The following is a 19,547-nucleotide window of genomic DNA, read 5'->3' as shown; positions in this document are numbered from 1 at the left end:
ACAACCGATGATGGCAACACTGTTTACATGACAACTGACAGTTGATTGTGTTGTTGTTCATAGATGTAAACAAACAAGCGTTGTTCATTTTGGTTCGTAAATTCAGCAGGAAAAACTAAAATATGACTCGCCACGCTAGAAATTGTACTGCCGGGGCAGTTTATACATATCACGAGAAGAAAAAGGATGCAGCAAACTCCGGTTTCGGTACGACATCCCGCCGTATTGGTAAAGATTCGGTGAAAAGTTTCGACTGTTGTTCCTTAACCTTGCAGCCGTGTCGAAATCCAGTAATAACGTGTGTATTGCTTAAAAGGGCTATAAAATACAAAGCAATTATAAAGCATGCATGTTTTACATTGCAGAAAAGATGGTTATCTCTTTGATAAGGAAGCTATACTTACGTACATCATCTCGAAGAAAAACGAGTACAGCCGTAAGATGAAAGAGTATGAAAAGCAGGTCAAACAAGACGAGGAGGAAGAGACCGCAAAGGCCAACGCAGAACAGCAAAAGAAGCTGGACAAATTCATCTCGACGGAGAAGAATATCGTGAGCAATAAGGCTGCTATACCAAACGGTTCGAAGCGTTGGAAATGGACCTTCGATGATGGCCTAACTTATTCTTTACCCTTTCAACCATTTCAGTCGAAAAGCCCAGTACCAGTGGAGCTATCTCGAACGTGTCACTTGGTAAGCGAAAGGAACTGCCCAGCTTCTGGGTACCGTCCCAAACGCCAGCGGCAAAGATATCCCGCATTGAGAAGCCGGACAGTAAGATCTACTGTCCCGTTTCGAACAAACCACTAAAAGCGAAGGATTTGATTGAGGTAAAGTTTACGCTCGTCAAGGATCCGGCCGATAAGAAATCGCTAATTGCGAAGGAAAATCGCTACATGTGTGCGGTGACACACGATATTCTTAACAATTCGGTTCCGTGTGCCGTGTTGAAACCGACGTAAGTATAAGCGACGGGAGAGTTAAGTATTGCGGAATAAGGTGTGAGTGAATTAAATCTGTTTCTTTTTTTCTACTTAAAGTGGAGACGTCGTTACAATAGAATGTGTTGAAAAGATCATCAAAAAGGACATGATACATCCCTTAACGAATGAAATACTCTCGGAATCGGACATTATTCCTTTACAACGGGTATGTACCCAGAACGTATTAATGTTTTACCAATAAAACATTACTAAATCATAATTATTTTCTTATTTTCCCTAGGGTGGAACTGGTTTTGCAACGACGAATGAAAAACTAGAAGCCAAAGAGCAAAAACCATGCCTGCAAGTTTAGATTAGTGCAATTTTATGTAAGAAAACTTAATCTTTTTTTAATTATTTGGATCTAAAGCTATATGTAAGCCCATCACCTTGAAAGGTTTTAATTTTTGCTATTGGTTGGGTCTCTGTAGCATTTTAATTACTATTTGCTGATAAGGAAATTCAACTTAATTCAATAGAAATACCAATCCAGATTGACCACAAAGGAACATAATAAATATGAATAAAGTTCGGCAGTAGATGTGAGCTAAGTAATGGCCATAATATTCCTCAATACGGGCAAATTGCAGCAAGCAGAGAAATTGTGAAATCACCAAGTACATGCAAAGATATCAAGGTCAGTACATAGTTGCATCTAGGGCCGGTCAAATACCTTGACCTCAGTGGACAAGACTGCACTTTCGGAGAAAAGGCCATAAGAAGGCATAAGAAGCAATGCGTCATACTGTTATAAGTACCCGTAAATACCCTCATTGTATCACAGCGTGCAGCTGGACGCCGATAATTGTCATCCCATCCCTTACCATTCCCTTCCTCGCACAGACGGACGGAATGTTTGTCATTTTTATCTATCCATAACCGTTGCTGTAACGGCACACGCGCGAGAGCTATTGAAGCGATGGCCTTGCGAGAACGATCAAAACTGTCCGCGGTGGGCTAGCTGCATCGAGCTACATATGACGTCGCCAGCTTTGTCAGCTCGGTTGTGAAAATAAACCACTATCAAAGCAGGAAACGAACGTTCCGCTGTTTGTGTATCTTTTAACCGGGAAATACTTCAAGCAGGGCGCCACCTTTTTTCGGAGTTGGCCTTAATGTTTTAGAAAGAACGAAAAGTATTCACACACTGTATGGTGCGAAAATTAGGAGCTAAATATTAAAACAATTTGCTAGGTTGCGGATGATACTACGAGCAACCCGATCCTCATACACGCGGCCATACCGTATTCATGTAATGCTTGTATGTTTTGTAAGTTTGCTCGCTTCCTATGCCCATGCCCGTGACTATGAGGGAAGTGTGGACGACCTTCGACGATAGTTAACGTTTCTAGCGTGTGTGCGAGATCTATGACCGGTTTGATAGTGGTCGTAGAAGGGGTATGTAATGTTGTTCTCCGGTGGCTTACGAGTGTACGGCGCGGGTGTACGGATGCGATAATATAGCAGCGTGTTTCTAATACCACAATCATTGCAAGTATTGCAAACTGCAACGGCATTAAACGAGAGTAAGGGGCCAACATGAGCCATCACAATACGAACGGGAATAAATATTCACAAAAATGTTAGTAACGTGGAGTGAACAGAATAAAATAATAACATATTTCACTTAAGTGTTTTGCTTCAAACGATATAATATTTACAATATTGAGGTTTTTGACGCCTGAAGGTATGCAATCACTGTATCGATCGTTGTTAATATTCCATGAGTGCATTAGGAAGCCATTTCCATTTTTCGCAGCTGCAACTGGAACACCTGAAGGTATGCAATCCTTACAGCAATCGACGTTAATAATCTACGGACTTATTAACATGATCTATTTATTTTTTTTAAATATGAAAAAAAAACAAATAAAACGAAAATATTAAAAGTAATTAGAAAAGCTAAGCAATACAATTTTATATCTCCTTGTTTTCAGATAAATGCACCCTCTTTAATGGAACAATATAACTTTATCCAACACACTCCTCACAAAACGTGCTCTTGGTGTGTTTATTTTATCGTTGTGTTCCGTTCCCTAGTTGCCTCGCAGCTAGACGGCTGTGTGGCGTGGCTCATTTTGCCCCAGCTTCCCTTCACGATCGGGGAGGCTCGTGTGCACTGTGCACAATTGACCTTCCAAACCCGCTCATTGCCTTTCCCCCCTTCCCACCCCTTCGGGCGATTGATAGTGTGTGCGCAAAGCCCTTGGCAGTTGGCGTTGGTTAGAGGGCTCCATGGCTTAGAATGATAAAAGCCATTGCTCAGTTCCACCGTGGCGGTGCTAACGCGGCGAAACGCGAAACTCCCTCTGCTGCTGTTTGTTTCACGATCCGTCCCATCGCGGTCAGCTTATTACCCGGTTGCACGATGCTGACGGATTAGAGTGCTTGTTATGAGTGTGTATGCGTGTGTGTGTGTGAGTGCAGTTGCATTTACTCCACCCCACCTCCCACAACTTCAACCCCAACCGCCCGGCGCCTCTCCATGGTGAAAACTGATCGGCGACGCTTGTGCTTGACATTAACCTGAATCAAGCTCCACCAGGCAATTGGACTCGGAACTTGAACTTGAGACATCGGTACATTGCGCACATTTTGCCGTCCCGCACAGCAAACACTGTGCTGACGATTGTGAATTTCGAAAATTTGGGTTCTTCCCGTACTGACCTGCTGTTTTGCTGCTTTTAAAAGGTCCGTAAGAAAATGAGGTTGTGTTGGCGCTGTCTGCACCATTTCCGTATCACCGAACACGTGGTGTTTAATTAATTGTTTGCGCTTGCAGAACAAAACAACTCTCGACGCGTTCGAGTGAAAACAAAACAAAAACAAGAGACGAAAACAAAAAATGGTTGGAAAGAAAAGTGGCGCGAAAGTTTCAAACAGTTTGGTGACGGTGGTGCATCGATGTGCTGATCAGTTTTCTCGTTCGGAAAAGTTTTGAGTAGAAAAATAAAGGAAATAAATCAGTGATGCATATAACGGAAACGACAGATTGTGAATGTGTTTTTTTAATTAGTGATATCTTTCCATCTGTTTTAGTTTTGTTTTTGTTGGAAATAAAATAAAAATTCATTTCCTGCCAGCGTGTGTTTGTGTGTGAAATATCTTATCAGATAACGTCGTAGTGAAAAAGGGGGAAAATTGTGTACAAAGAGGAAATTATGAAAATAGTGTTGTATTTACCTATCAATACCATTTGTGAATTTAAAGTGAGCTGTTTGTAATCGGTGTTGGTACCCCTTATTTGTGCATTCCATCGTCAACAGTCAACCGAAAGGCCATGAACAGAAGAAAAAGGCTTGTACGGTGTAAACAGATACATTTTCATGAAAAATCCTTTCCGTGTATGATCGATTGAGAAACCACCAGCAGCTCGAACCACACGTGCGGGCTAAACGGATTTACAACGATTTTTCACCGTAATTCCCAGTTTATAGGAAAAAGAGCGAGAAAAAGAGAACGAGAAACAATCAACACTGGAGGTAAGAAAATAAGCAGTTACACACACACACACAGATATAAAAATCATTCCATCTTTACATGTAATCATGTTCATCTCGATCGATCCGTGAGAAAGGAGTGGAAGAAGAACATGGTGGAAGGTTTTTTTTTGTAACAAACAGCATCTTCCCTACATCGTATGACGTGAGTTTGAAGTTACGCAATCGCACCAAGCTAAGACAATTGACGATTCAACAAGAAGGGAGAATGGTAGGCGAGAGGTGGGAAAGGGGGAGGGTGTTTCTGGAGACGAGCTTGTTCGAAAAGCCCTAGAACATCGTAGCAAAAACAATCGAAGCTACCGGGGATGATTGAATCGCGGGTAGTTTGGTTAATTAATTCTGATTTCATGAATATTATCAAACACGATGTAACTAAAGGGTTCTTCGCATGGAATTATATAGGCTCTAAGGTGTGAATGTGTGTGTTCGTGGTTAGATTTTAAGTGATGCTTTCCGGATACTTTGATGGATTAGTCTGACCAAAGGTGGGTTGAGGGGTGAAACAGAGAGACAGGGAAAGAGACGGTAAAATTATTCATCGTTCATTCATTGATCGTGATGAATTGACCATTCTCCATTTGTGTGTTGTTGTTTTACAGGCTTTCATCATTTGTGTGTTTTAATGGATGTTTATTATCTTGTGTTTTAGTTATTTAATTTTCGATTTGAGTATTTTTGAAGTAGTGAGTATTATAACTGAAAAACTCTCTATTCAATTTTCAATTTTAAGTATTTGAAAACCATTTTGTAAGTATTGTAGATCTTTTAACAACTTTTCTAAACCATTTTCATAAGGTAAATTGTGTTGTGAAACCCTTTTAAATATTTGTTTCGAAACCTGAAAGCTTATAGTTTTTAACAATTCAATAAAAATTTGATATTTTTAAAGTGCATCTATCATCAATTAAAGCGTAAAGAGCGGCTAAGAATAAACGTTAGCCACGTAGATGCATTCCACTATAACAGCGGCGGGAGCTTCCATTCGCCACCAATACAAAACATCCCTCTACAACTACACACTCATACACACACGCGTATATTACACAATCGTGCGCAATCGAATCAAAGCAATTAGTCTCATAAAGCTAAAGTGGCTAAAGTTACCGCCATACGTGTTTCTCTCTCTCTCTCTCTCTCTCTCTCTCTCTCTCTCTCTCTCTCTCTCTCTCTTACTCACACCTTTCTGTCACACTGCCCGTGTTGTGCGAATGCATTCCTGCAGCTGCAACTGCAACCCATCCCGTAACCCGATTCTAATATTCGCCGCGCAAAAAGATGTACGCGTGTAGCGTATTATCAGTGCGAAGGACGCCCGTGCCCCATTCGATTTACAAGCTTCCAGCTCGAACACTCCGTCTGTATGTGTGTTTGTTTGTTATTGTATTCGCTCGACTCTGTGTCATGGGATGGAGACGCCTGGTCGGTGGTAGGCGCGAGTAGCAGAGCAAGCGTTAGGCGTTACGCGTTACACGCGATCGAAGCGGAACCAAACTTTCCGCTGCACTTTTGCCTTCGGATGTGCAGCGTAGTAATTCCCCGGTTGAAACTGCATCCAACCGGTACGCTAGGTACAACACGCACAGACGCTGTGCATTTGTGTTGGTGCACAGCAAAACGGTTTGTGTACAAACAATTCAAGTTCACCTGGGAAGTCTATAGAGTAATCGTACACATTTGTTTGTTTGTGTGTTTTGTTTCACTCTTTTTTTTTGTTATTGCTGTTATTGTCCCAACCACTGCTGGATGCACTTTAGGTGCATTTCCCTTCTTGGCGTTACTTCACCTCCCCGCCCAAAAACGTTACACGCGATCGATCGATTACGTGATCGTGGTCTGTCGTTGTTTGTGGCGCTCGTGTCTTGTCTAAAAAAAAAGGTCGCAAAGCTTACTGATGATACCTATAAATCATGCTTTACATTTACGGGCTTACTCTTACTAACACGCGAGCAGATGCCGTTGCACTTGGAAGGGCTCGTGCGCGCGCGTTTAAGTTCGGTTGCATTCGGTACGGTTTGGTGGAGAAGGTAAACCGGCGGCGAACTGTGTGTGACCGTAACTTTGAACTTGCTGCTGCAACAAGGTCCCAACGGTGGAAAAAGGTGAATAAGAGAGAATGGGAGGTACCAGAGCTCGTGTGACTTTACAACGTCAACGCGATTACATTAGCAAAAATGTATGAAGTGGCGTACTTACTACTAGAAGTTTGTGTTCCGTTTTCCCACTTCAGAATTGTACTAGTGCACACACCAAATTAAGACACGGGAACTTGACCGTATCTGGTTCGGGTGGTGGAGAGAAGTATCGGATGTTGTTGCATTGTTTTGCTTACTCATAGCGAGCTGGAATGCATATGGTGTTTAGAGTTATTTTGTGATGTATTGTTTATTATGACATCAGGTGACTATGGGTTAGAAGCTACACGCAGGGCGTAGTAGATCGCATCGATAGTGGATTGATGTTTTTTGTTTTTTTGCTTTGGATGTTCATTTGTAACGAGAAGGGAGATGAGCTGCATACGATTATTTCCTGAACTGATGCAATAATTGTTTGGAGTTGATAAACAAGCAAAACACAGATGAATTATCAGCAGAAATTACTATTTCCACGCACTCCACTATAAATACAGATAAACAAAACAAAACTGAAGTTATTTTTATAGTATAACTTGCTCCTCTTTTGTTGCTTTATGTGACAAACGGCGCAGGTTCTATATGACAGGACCGGGTTAAAATCTCATTCGTACCGTCCACCTGTAGCAAGGACTGATAATCCGTCTAGGTAATGCCTAAAATAAAATAAGCCTAATAAGACAGAATTGGGCGACACGACCGTAAGGGTCGTTAAGCCAAGAAGAAAGAGAGAGAGGGAGATAGATAGAGAAAGAGAGATAGAATGAAAGAAAGAGAGAGAGAGAGAGAGAGATAGAGAGAGAGAGAGTAAGTCAGTAATGGCGGGCATGTCCTGTGTAAAGTCGTTAAGCCAAGGAGAGAGACCGAGAACTTGCTCTTAATCATCTTTATCCTGAATCTATTCGGCATGGAATTCATAGTCTCGTGCTTCTGTGTTTGACTGTTTTACATCGAAGGTCGTGAATTCAATCACACATACAAACCGAATTCACAGTAGCAAACACTGGTTATCCGATTACACGGTAAAAATAAGTCTAGTAATTGTAGGTCATTATATGACACAACGAGGTAACTTCTCATTAACATTGAGGAATTTCTTTAACAAGCAAAGATATCTTTAATCATTTATTAAAACTATTCAGCTTTTATATTACTTCTTTCACTGTTCGTTCTTCTACTATACAATAATGAATGTTTAGTTATTGGACCATAGTTTATTTATAAAGAGAATGGATATAAATGCATCTTTGCCCAAGTGTAGCAAGCTAAACTCTTTAAATAAGTACTCCTTAAGAGAGTTCTTTAAATTCTTCCTAGGAATTCTAGTGAAATACATTCTTAGTTTCTGTCTGTAACTTACGCTTCGACGAATCGCATCTGCATCAAACCGGAATTGCATTCCGGTGGGATGAAAAGCGTGCATTTACAGTAAATACATATAATGATGTAACTACAATGAAAAGGTGAGAAATATTCAACCTTACCACCTGGTCCATACACACCCGAACCAACATCCGTGGCGACATCAAACAAGCATGGAACATAATTTTCCACAGCAAAACGATCCTATCTTCCACGCGCACACACACACGCGAAAGGAATTTCTTCTCCATTGTGAGCCAATTATTTGTGTAAAAGGATGAAAATCGGGAAAAATGCTTTCCCTCCTCCTCGATGCATTTATCGTTAACAGCGCTGTTGATTGTGTTATACGTGCCAATCGAAGGGAAATGGTAAAGGTTTTCATTATTTTCCATCCCGGTCGGTTGCTTATTACCAGCTTCAGTGTTTATCGGTGCTACGGCTCGAGTGGAGAGTAAACTACTAAGTTTACAATTCTTTACGAAACACTACCCCAGTTCGATGTTGGGGGTTGATAAGAAAGATGAAGAAAGATGTTTCGTTTCCCGTGGATAGGACAAACCGTATTATGCAATGATTATTTGTTTTTTGTTTGATTTGTTCTGCTTGTGAAAGGTCCAGAAATCGGATCCCCCCCGCTACCTGCGTTGTCGATTGGTTTTGCTTTCACTTCAAACCGTCACAGTCCTTCGGCTACGAACATCGTTTCCAACCGTCACAAACTGGACAACTTTGCGTGCGTTTTAAAGTTGAGTGGAGAAATTGGGTAATCGTCGTATTGAGCACAGTCGTATTACGATAAGCAAAAAACAACGAACAGCTGTGCTTCAGCGCTGGAGATGGAGATGGAGGGAAGAAAAAAAAAACGGATGTTCGGTTCTGGATTTGACAAATATTTGACGAGTCAGACAATGGGCATGGCAAGTTCGAAGAAAGGGTATACACCGCAGGGATGTTTTAGCCTTCGTTGGCGTTATCGGTACAATGAATCCTTTATTTCGTGGATAAAGTAGTTTAAGTTAAGCACAAGGCATTATTATTTAATTGTTGAAACCCATAAGTTTTTATTATATTTAAAATATGGAAGTTACATAGATCTTTTTCTAATCCCATTTCTATTTCTAAGGATTTTTTTACTCCAGAAAGTCCTTTGATTTTGTTGGCTTGTTCACCTGAGGACACGAAAACTCTCAATAAGCAGAAATGTGGATAAATATTCAAGATTAAACCTTACATTTTTAATCAATGAACTGTGAAAGCACCAACATTAACTTGAAGAATAGTTTTTTCGCTGTTTTGGTGTGTGCCTTCAACATTTCAAGCATCATTAGCCAAAGAAACTCGATATGTTACAACTTCACCAGAAAGCAGTGAAAGAACTCAGGCTTGTCATGATTAATTCACACCCACTTCGATGTATTTCATCCTCCAACAGATAGAGTCAGTAGTAGCTGAGCTGTTCTAGGATGAGATAATTGAAATGAAAATCAATCCCTGCAAGGATTCCGCACCTAATTAACGGCAAAGCAGCAAGTCGGAAACATTCCCATCAGAAACGAAGAAAGGTTCACAATGCGTACGTAATACGCCGAAGGTAGTAGCGTAACCTGAAACCAAACGATCGCTATCGGATGTGCGACTGTGGCGTTAACACCTTATTCCGAGGTTATTCCGGCTTTTCAACGATTCTTTTTTTTCTGGTTGCGTATGACGTTAACCAAATGGCTCCGATTGTGCATGGGAAGATGAACGATTGCTTAACGATAAAAATGTTTCGTCTGTTTGTCTCCTGCTGTATAATACGCTTGACGCCGTGCTGCTTTCGCTTTACATACATTGAGATGCGTTAGGGTGGTGGACACTAGCATTAAGTAGAAACAGCGCAAGAACACACGGTTACGGTCACTGTTTTCCCCCGTTCCCAACGAAGTTTAACGACCGTACATCGGGACGATTTACGTCGGATTAGCATGTCCCGCCGAAACTGTGCCTCGTTTTAAGCTGGACCGCGACAGTCAAGTCATCCATTAAACATAGGGCATCGGGAAGATTGGCATATCGGACCATGGTGGTCCGTGATTCGCGGTTGTACCACTGTTCGTATCGACCAATCGAAACCTCCATACCGCGCTCCCGGATGGCGTTGACGGATGTTCACGTTTTGAGGTTGATTTTAATTCCAAAATAATAATGCCTGTCTCCGCCGAGGAAGCGAGTGTTTTTCCCTCTCTCTCTCTCTCTCTCTCTCTCTCTCTCTCTCTCTCTCTCTTCTCCTGGTGTTAACTGGTATGGTTTAATATTCACCCCAAAACGTCGTAATCGCATCAGCAAAACGGACAATCGGTTACAGATGATCAAACAGATTAAATCACACCCGGTATATGTTTACAAACGAGCCAAAGGGCTGGCAATTGGTTTTTGGAAGCAACGCATTTCATCACATGTATAATATTCGAACCCGATTGCTTCTGTGAAATCACGTTACGGTGAGTCCAACAATTAAATAACGACAAAGGCTTTAATTGGCGTTATTTATATTTGCGCCTAAAGTTAGGCAAAGCTGCATACAAAGTTGTCCTATTTGTCTCAATCAGTATCTTGTTAATACAATATGTTTTTTTTTACGAATTATTTCAATTACACCTACACTTGTCGGATAAATTGATATACTTTCGTCCTTTCTTGAATATTATCTTCCCTTCCTCGGCACATTTCCATCCCATTGCCTCACCCCAGGTGGGATGAAAAGAGATTTTCCAACGCAAATTAAAAATAAAAGCACCGTATGCAAGCAGAGCTTGCACTGGACAACCGACTGTCAGGTGCAATGTGTGTTTCCTCTTCAAAATCCTTCGACAGACGGGCCGCAGCCGGGGAATGGGGGTGCCACACGAGAAAGAAATTATTACATCATTCGGACCACCGACGATGACTGTGGTGTTCCGGGTGGTATGTCGCACGATAAGCCGGATCCGGTATGGCGACCGATTGCATAACTGGCATGGTGCGTGTGTGTGTGTGTCTGTGTGCCAGTGCTTTGTTTGGTACAACAAACTGGTAAACTGTTCGATTAGTTTTCGGAAGGAGGGGTGCTTTGTCCTCGAAGGGGTAGAAGGGGTGTATGGGAAAACGGCCTTGCTTGCTAAATAAATTTTAAAAAGGGGCAGGATCATTTTACCACACCTGTTGATTCGGTTCCAAACAGTCGCTTGAAGGGAGTAGTATCAACGGTGTAGAGGAAAGCTGGGAAATGTTAGTGCTCTTTGAAGAGTTTCCACTCGGTATGATCATGCGCCTTACGGGTTCGTTTGGTGGAAAAGGTCCCGAAGCTTATTTCACGGTTAACGAAGAACAGAGTATTTGATTGTTGCATTGGAAGTTGCAAGAACCTTTAAGTAGCCTTTAAGTCCTACAGTGATTTAAGAAATCGCTTGAAAAGTTCGTTAAAACAAACTCAGTTCCGGGTGCTTCCAGTAGTACTCCACAATGGGAATAAACGACAGGATTTCCATTTCGAATTTGAAAAAAAGACCGACCTCCCCAAAAACCGAACCGTTGGCACGAACGCGTTCGGCCATACGCTGGTTCGTGGATTGTCCCGAACCCGTGAGCATTCGCGAGCTTATAAATGGCTGTCAATGACTTCGGTCCGCCCCAATCGTTTCGCTGGCTGTCCACAGAAAGGAGCCATTCGTTGTAAGCCGGTCGAAGAAACAAAAAAACAGTTAAACCGGGGTTCGTTGCTAGTACACAGTTGAAGTCACCTCGGTTAAATAGGGGTATGAACAACAATTTCTGTGATATACTACATAGAAGAAGATAAGGACACTGTCCATCATTTCGGGGAGATGCCGAATGGATTCTATCAAGTCTATCAAGTGATGGTGTAGTGTGTGCAGTAAGTGTGGAAGAAAAAAAAGACCACCATCAGCGTGGCGTTGGTGTGTCAACGTTGCATAATCTAATTAGAACCCGCTGGCACAAGTGCACTGAACGTAGATCATTGCCGGAATAATACTATTAGAGTGTGTGGTGTCTATCGACGACTGAAGGTGATTACGTCAAAGGTGCCACTTTATTATAGCCTTAAGGACGAAAAGAAACGCACAAAAAATATACTCATACTACTTTTTTGTTTGTATTATGTTTGAATCCATTCATTCTCTACATCGCACCAGTGGAATTGTGTGTTGTATTTGTTTGTATTCTAAGAATATAATTCCAATGAATGATGTGTCATATGAATTAGCTCGAAGTGCTAATAATAATCATCATCGAATGGGTGTTTAAACAGAGCAGAACAGAAGATGGTGTGTTTGTGTGTAAAATAGTGCAACTAGTGTGAATAACAACGCTACCTATAGTAACCCTTAAGCAGCTAACGGGGAGCATTTGAAGCTGTTTACGTGAACGTTTGAGCTGTTAAAAAGTTTTCCTTGAGGAATAAGTGATTTTAATTGAAAGTTTTATTTTTTTACTTAGGACTGTTTGTAGTGTTGGAAAAGGGTGTGACTTTCAACCATCTTTGCTAAGACCCCTAGTGATAAGGTGACGTCTTGCAACCTTTATTTTAGTGTTGCGTAGGAAAGAATTCCTAAATTCCGGATAATGATTGTCCGACGGAGTTAGTGTCGTTAGCGACGCCATTTGTACAATGCGACGGATTGCAGCAGCAGCATAAGTTATCATGGTTGCGCGCAACTTCTCGCTGCAGGATCTACCTTATAATCGTGTTCTGCAGGTGCCGGATGAGGAACGCGAGTTCCTGGCACTGGATGAGCTGAAACCACACCAACTGACTGAGCTGGGTGTAAGCGTGACGGGTTCATCGGTCACTCAACAACAGCAGCAACCATCAGGCCATCGCAGTCTGCCGGTAACTGGTGCGGATCACGTTCAGGAGGTACCGAATCCCGTCATCACGACCGGTGGGCTGTTGCAGAACTATCACCATCATAACGTTTTCTATGAGCTTGGAGCAACAACACACTCGCCGTCCAAGTAAATATATGACCGTATGCCGTTCGTTTGCCGTTGTTGAGCTTGTGTACGTTGTGTAGTTTGATGTGTACGTCTTTAGTTTTATTCAATGATTCTTGCTAGATCTTTTTTGATATTAGTGTATTAAATAAGGCACACCGTAGGAGGCTTTCGTATCATCTTTTAGTTCATTTTTTTCGATATTATATCATAAAAGTTGTTAAAACTACGAGAAATAAAAGCATTAGTACTTCTTCAGCCTCATGTGTTTCTTAAGTTTTATTTGACAATATAAATTGTGCTATTATTAACTGTTTGAGTAATTTAAGCTTAATAACTCATTGAGAATTAAAGAACGCCACAACTTATGACAAGAGAAAATGTTAGTAAAAAATCAGAGTGAAAAAAGTCCCCGAAAGCACATCGAAAGCGATCACTGGCATAGAAGTTGCTCACTTTAAGATGTTTATAAAGCAGAGAAATTTTATAAAGACAAATAAATATACTAAGCTTTTGCTTTTAATTCGATTTTACAAATATTTACTTTTCTTTTACAAAAGAAGGCTTGAGATTGACTTTGAAATAGTGTTATAATTGTTATACTTGATCATTTCATTAATATAAGTTTAATGTTTTTTCAATGTTTAGTGATCATATTGGAATGTTTTGATACTTTTAAGCAAGTACTTAGGAAATTAACGATTTTGTAGATCTAGCGTGTAAGAAAGAATAGTAAAAAGGTTTCTTAAAGTACGTTTACTTTAGTGTTTTGTAATTAATAGTATTGATAATAAATATTGTTTTATTATTACTTATTGTTTTATCAAGATCGTTCCTGTGTATGCCTGTACTAGTTTGTTATTGCATTTTATTTTAATGTATTTTAATATTTACAAAGTTTTTCATATTTTTTGTCTAATTACAATAACTTGCATTGTTTTTCTTTGATTTCTTTTCCCCTTGTGTTTAGTGCCAGTGCGGTGCCGACCGAGCACATGACCGGTGGCCCGGATGCTTCCCTACTGGTGGATCCGTCGCTGGTCGGCACGATGTCTGCGGTGAGCAATCTGAGCACCCTTTCGGCAGCGGGAAGCGGTAACCATCATCTGCATCTTTCCGACCATGGCCATTCCCACCATGATCATCAGCACGCTTCCGGTGGTGCACGGAAGCGAAAGTTTTCCTTCAAGTAAGTAGTTACCTCGTAAGAATGCATCATGTTAACCTTTGTCCCGTCAGGGGTCAATACGTGTACGTGTCAGCCGAGTAAGAACACATTCTTTACGATACGTTTAGCAGAAAAACCGGGTCTCGTATGTTGTTCGGTTTGGTTACATCAGTGTGCAAAGAAACTGTCGAGATTCCGAATCCGTTCGTGGGTTCGTGGACCAAGATGAAATCGTACGAATGCATCTTCAAACACAAGGGAGAATGTCAAACAAAGTTCTGGACGAAAGTTTTTCCCAAGAAACGAACAACAAGGCGAGCTACTTGCCGCTGCCCGTTTGTAAGGGTTGCAAATGTAAGCAACCAACCCAACTGTGGTTCAACTGTTCTTTTGATGTTAATTTAGCAGCAAACAGGAAACCGCTTAAGAAAGGCGCCAAATGTAAAGGATTCCGCTCGTTTGCATACCTCACCTTCGGACCCGCTTGTTCTTTCCTACAAAGTTCCTCCTTTTTGGTTTCACTCGAAATGAAGCTCACAATTCGAACAAGCATTACGCAATCGGTACACCTTCCAATTCCCGTCCGGGAGGTTGTGTTTCATTTCGAAGTTCAACCCCACAGGGAGAGAACGGCGGGATGACTTTACGCCCCATTATGATGCCATCGATGGCTGGTTGGGTTAATTTAATAATTATGTAAAATCATCCCTCACCTTACCACTCAGCCCGGGGGGAGTTTGATTTGTCTACTAACCGCGATATGGAGACCAACCCCCGGTCTGAGGGGGGGCAAAACTTTTTGGGTGTTAATTTTTCACGGAAACGATCCGCTCACCCACAAGAGCCACAAGAGCGACCAGGTGGTGCCTGATAAAGGCTGCAGAAGGAAGCCACGGAAGTAGTAAAACTGTCGCTACCTTACTTTTTCATTCGCTCGTTCGGGTTGTTTTTGCCGTTTTTGTTTTGTTTTTGCTACCCTCGGAGTTTTGTTTTTGGTTTGCTGACGTAATGTAATTTACGATGTCGCACGGTATCCACGGGACAGTCGTAAGGATTCTCGCGGTCGTGTGATGTGTTTGTGTAGCGTCTTAGTTCGTTCCTTTTTTTTTCTCATACGTTGTTGCTAAATCAAACGAAGCAAATCATCTGACGTGGCATTGTAATGGGCAGACCGAACCGATTTCAAATCTGACGGAATTGCGATCGGAATGCTAATGGTATACCTTGCTGCAGATAAATTAGGGCAAAATGTTTGTCGTTAATCTTAGCTGAGGGGTTAAGTATTTTTATCAACAATAGTGCAAGATCAAAGGTTTTGCTTCTTTGCAACTTGATTGTGTCTTGAACTCGAAATGTAGCTAAAGCTAAAGCGATGAGAGTCACATGTTTAGTTGTTCACATATTATTTTGAGTTTGAAAACAATATTTTTAGGAAAATTATTTTTTTTATTCAGGTAGATCGGCCTGGCCGTATTGATTAGAAAAATTAATTACAATGAACGGAAAAGAAGTATTGTAGTTAAATTTGGACGATTTTGATTGAGATATCATATTAATATTAATTTAAGATCCAAAGTCAAGTATAGTATTCCTGGAATTGAAGTATTTTAAAAGTCTGACGTCAATAGTGTAAACCATATTAATCTTACTGCGGCTTAATGTTCTGATTGATGATTGAAAACATGGGTTTCGTGTAGAGGATTTTTACATTTCTATTTATAAAATCTCCTTGTCAACGTGATTTGAGTAGATTGTGGGACGCCCAAAAAGTAAGTAATTGCTCTTACTGTAATCAATTTTAATGAGAGCACTATTCTTGGTCCCAAGCTAGGAACCCTTTGAATTTGTCTCAGAGACAATCAACTGTCGAGGAGAGTTTGAATATTCGATTGCATTTAAACAGCGTTATTGATTACAGTTTCTATAAAATGATTCCATTTCCTGCATATTAATGATATATTCTCTGTTTTGCATAAATCTCTATTCCCAAAAGTGATACGAGCGACATTGAAGATGACACCTGTGATGATTCAAAATCCGTTCGGACGGCCGACGAAAGTAAAAAGTGAGTATAAGCATTCATCGATTCGGTTTGGATAAAACTAACGCCAACACTTTGTTCGGTCCGTCCAGGCAAAACCACAGCGAGATCGAGAAGCGGCGGCGTGATAAGATGAACACCTACATTACGGAACTGTCCGCAATGATACCGATGTGCCATGCGATGTCCCGCAAGCTGGACAAACTCACCGTCCTCCGGATGGCGGTACAGCATCTGAAAACGATCCGTGGTGCGGTACATTCGTACACCGAGGGACACTACAAGCCGGCCTTTCTGTCTGACCAGGAGTTGAAGATGTTGATACTGCAAGCGGCCGAGGGTTTCTTGTTTGTCGTCGGCTGTGACCGAGGTCGGATACTTTACGTTTCCGAGTCGGTTTCGCACATACTGAACTATTCACAGGTACGGTACTGAGGGGGTTTTTGTGAGATAGTAGAAACGTTACTTATCGTGTTTCCAACGTTTAACAGGGTGATCTTCTAGGACAGAGCTGGTTCGATATACTGCATCCCAAGGATGTGGCAAAGGTGAAGGAGCAACTATCATCGTCCGATTTAAGCCCTCGGGAACGTTTAATCGATGCTAAAAGTAAGTGTAACATCATATTAATCGCCTAAAAGTATGCAAATTGTGCAAAGATTTCTATAGAAATAGGAATCAATTGTCAATAAATTGCATACCTTTAGGCGGCATACACAAACCTTAAACTGTTCCACTTTCTACCAACAACAGCCATGCTTCCGGTCAAGACGGATGTTCCACAAGGTGTGACACGGCTCTGTCCCGGCGCTCGTCGTTCCTTCTTCTGTCGCATGAAGTGCAAAGCAAACGTACAGGTGAAGGAGGAAGCGGATCAATCGAACAGTGTGTCCAGCGTGAACAATGTGTGCCATCGGCGCAAAAAGCAAGTAAATTCCGGTGAGTGTCTCCCGTAAGGTTCGGTACAGGATTCCCGAGAGTGTGAGTGGCGTGGTTGTGGTGCATATTTGTTCCCCCCCAGGAAGGGCGTAGGAGTTATACGATCGTTATCCGTTGCATTTCAGATAAGAAGTATTCCGTGATACAGTGCACCGGTTACCTGAAGTCGTGGGCCCCTGCCAAGATTGGGTTGGAGGAGAACGAAACCGATGGCGAGGGTGATTCGTGCAATCTTTCCTGTCTGGTGGCGGTGGGCCGCGTACAACCTAACCTCAACCAAAGCTGCAATATGACGGCAAATGGTCTGCATACGCCGAGCGGCACCAACGGTCGGTCGCGAAATGGCAACAACTCCAACGCTGGCACGGGAGCGGGTACGAGCGGAGGCACTACGGGTTCGTCCAGCAATGGCAATCCGGCGGCAACAGCAAGCAATGGTAGCGGGAAGTCGCTCAATCGCAACAACATTCCCAACCTGCGCAACGTTCAGTTTATCTCGCGACACGCAATGGACGGCAAGTTCCTGTTTGTTGATCAGCGTGCTACACTCGTGCTCGGGTTCTTGCCCCAGGAGCTGCTCGGCACGAGTATGTACGAGTACTACCATCACGAGGACATCCCGGCACTAGCAGAATCGCATAAGGCCGCCCTCCAGGGAACGCAATGCGTTACGACATCCGTGTATCGGTTACGCACGAAGGAGACGGGCTTTGTGCGGCTTCAAAGCGAATGGAAATCGTTCCGCAACCCATGGACGAAGGAGATCGAGTATTTGATAGCGAAAAACAACGTTATCCTGTCGGAGCTGGGTGACGCGGGAGCGGCACGTGCCGGCGGGTATGGAATGGGCGAACTTGGCGATGGAACTGGTGAACCCGGTTCCGGGGCTTCCGGCCAACCGGGCGTAGGATACGAGTTCTTCAATCACAGTAAGTGTGGTAGTGCCTATTACGGGGCCTTCTAGTGTGGGCGAATTGTAATGCTTATCGTTTCGTACCTAGCGAATGGACGTGAAATACAGCGCATGATCAACTCGCACGTGGAGGCAGGCAAAATTGGCCGCCAGATAGCGGAACAGGTGCTGGACCATCAGCGACGGGTAGGCGATTCCTCCTCGGGTAAGCAAAACTTCTCGTTTGTAAATGTAAGGATGCTGTTTCATAATGAAGACGATGATTTTGTGGAGCTTTTAAAGCTTTGAGAAAGTTAGGCTCTTCTGCTTAAAAAGAAGAAGTTTTTGCTATAACATCAGTTCAATTGCATAACAGTTTCCGTTTGATTAATTGGAGGAAATATTTGAAAAAGGATGTTGAGGGTTTTAAGACTATTAACGCAAGAAATTTGTTCTCACAGAGAGCAGTCCCAATCCAAACGAACCGACAATGCAACCCGCCTTCAGCTCTGCCCTGTCCGAGGCGAACCATTCAAACGATGCAATTACGTCCGGTGAGCATAGTATGGTCACTTCCACCGGTGTATCACCTTCCTCGATAGCCGTCGTACCTCCGACGGTGACGACGCGCATCAACGGAACACTGCCCGGTTACAGCCATGTGCAGACAAATGCCATCATCAGTCCGGAGCATGGTGAGTTAAGAACGGGAAGAGAGAATTCAAACGAGTGGGTTTAATAATACCGGTCTGTTGTAAAACCTTTTAGATGTATCACAAACGCAAGCCAGCAGCACGGATGGGAACGATGAGGCAGCGATGGCAGTGATTATGAGCCTGCTAGAGGCCGATGCCGGTCTCGGTGGTCCGGTCGATTTTTCCGGCCTTCCTTGGCCACTACCGTGAGCTTGGAGAAGGCTTCCACTTTACTACACTTCATCAAGGCTATGATCGTGATCAATCGAACGTACGAGGGCGTTTGTGGAAACGAAAGTTACCAAAATTAGACAAAAGACAAAACAAAACAAAACAAAAATTCCAATCGCATCGTTTCTTTGCCGTTGGTTTAGAAACGTCCATGTACAAACTATTTGCAACTGCATTTAAATGCATTAACCAGAGAGATAGAATAAACAATCGCGCTGCTGAAGGGAACCGTGCCGCAAGAAAGTTATAAGCTAAGCTAGTAAGGAAGCTGATAGTAAAGAATAGTAATAGAATTAAGCTGGAAACTGAATTCCTAAGGTGCACTGTGATGGGCGTTACAATGAGGAAATGAATAAACGTAATAGTGAAAGGAAAACAATAATGTACAAAGTAACACAAACGCGTTCAAAGAGTGTTTCATTTTGTCGGAAACAATTATTAGTATATTTCGAACAGTTTAACTATTTTTTTTCTAAGGTTATTTGTTTAGCAGGTTACCCCGTTACTACATGCTTAGCAATTGTCGCGTTTGCGAACGCGTTTTTGAGTGAAAAGAAACATATTCCAAAAAAGTCGCAACAAAATACATCGATTTAAAAATTTTGCTAAATTGGTCAAAAAAAT

General features: G+C 42.2%; 3 protein-coding genes across 10 annotated transcripts in view; all 3 read left to right on the top strand.

The window, feature by feature from the left end:
* The window catches only part of LOC125772126 (probable ATP-dependent RNA helicase DDX17), a 120,453-nt gene that overhangs the window by 15,169 nt on the left and 85,737 nt on the right, over positions 1–19,547 (top strand). The gene's annotated exons all lie outside the window — the stretch shown is intronic.
* Positions 61–2,023, top strand: LOC125772170 (nitric oxide synthase-interacting protein homolog). 2 transcript variants are annotated; one of them, XM_049443621.1, is made up of 6 exons: positions 61–298; positions 366–580; positions 649–958; positions 1,041–1,149; positions 1,225–1,312; positions 1,415–2,023. In XM_049443621.1, the coding sequence occupies exons 1-5, from the start codon at positions 123–125 to the stop codon at positions 1,294–1,296; spliced, it is 882 nt and encodes a 293-aa protein (XP_049299578.1). In that variant the 5' UTR covers positions 61–122; the 3' UTR covers positions 1,297–1,312; positions 1,415–2,023. The 2 variants fall into 2 exon arrangements, with proteins under 2 accessions (XP_049299578.1, XP_049299576.1); XM_049443619.1 differs by having other exon boundaries at positions 1,225–2,023.
* On the top strand, positions 3,245–19,323 carry LOC125772121 (protein cycle). 7 transcript variants are annotated; one of them, XM_049443528.1, is made up of 11 exons: positions 3,245–3,327; positions 4,023–4,465; positions 13,928–14,146; positions 16,119–16,190; positions 16,259–16,589; positions 16,658–16,775; positions 16,920–17,105; positions 17,231–18,034; positions 18,107–18,223; positions 18,459–18,692; positions 18,766–19,323. In XM_049443528.1, exons 3-11 carry the CDS (start codon positions 13,953–13,955, stop codon positions 18,900–18,902), a joined length of 2,193 nt encoding a protein of 730 aa, XP_049299485.1. In that variant the 5' UTR covers positions 3,245–3,327; positions 4,023–4,465; positions 13,928–13,952; the 3' UTR covers positions 18,903–19,323. The 7 variants fall into 7 exon arrangements, with proteins under 7 accessions (XP_049299485.1, XP_049299483.1, XP_049299484.1 ...); XM_049443526.1 differs by having other exon boundaries at positions 3,252–3,380; XM_049443527.1 differs by having other exon boundaries at positions 3,281–3,384.

Source organism: Anopheles funestus, chromosome 3RL (genome assembly GCF_943734845.2).
Source record: "Anopheles funestus chromosome 3RL, idAnoFuneDA-416_04, whole genome shotgun sequence".
In the NCBI taxonomy this organism is placed as follows: Eukaryota; Metazoa; Arthropoda; class Insecta; order Diptera; family Culicidae; genus Anopheles; species Anopheles funestus.
The sequence above is the reverse complement of the archived record's forward strand: the minus strand, read 5'-3'. Positions and strand labels throughout refer to the sequence as shown.

Bases quoted from the DNA above. Each gene is read 5' to 3' on its own strand.
- LOC125772170 (XM_049443621.1), top strand. From the start codon at position 123: ATGACTCGCCACGCTAGAAATTGTACTGCCGGGGCAGTTTATACATAT. The intron at 581-648 runs GTTCGAAGCGTT...CAACCATTTCAG, and splicing joins TAAGGCTGCTATACCAAACG to TCGAAAAGCCCAGTACCAGT. The intron at 1,150-1,224 runs GTATGTACCCAG...TATTTTCCCTAG, and splicing joins ACATTATTCCTTTACAACGG to GGTGGAACTGGTTTTGCAAC.
- LOC125772121 (XM_049443525.1), top strand. From the start codon at position 12,665: ATGGTTGCGCGCAACTTCTCGCTGCAGGATCTACCTTATAATCGTGTT. The intron at 14,147-16,118 runs GTAAGTAGTTAC...TATTCCCAAAAG, and splicing joins AAGCGAAAGTTTTCCTTCAA to TGATACGAGCGACATTGAAG. The intron at 18,224-18,458 runs GTAAGCAAAACT...TTGTTCTCACAG, and splicing joins GGTAGGCGATTCCTCCTCGG to AGAGCAGTCCCAATCCAAAC.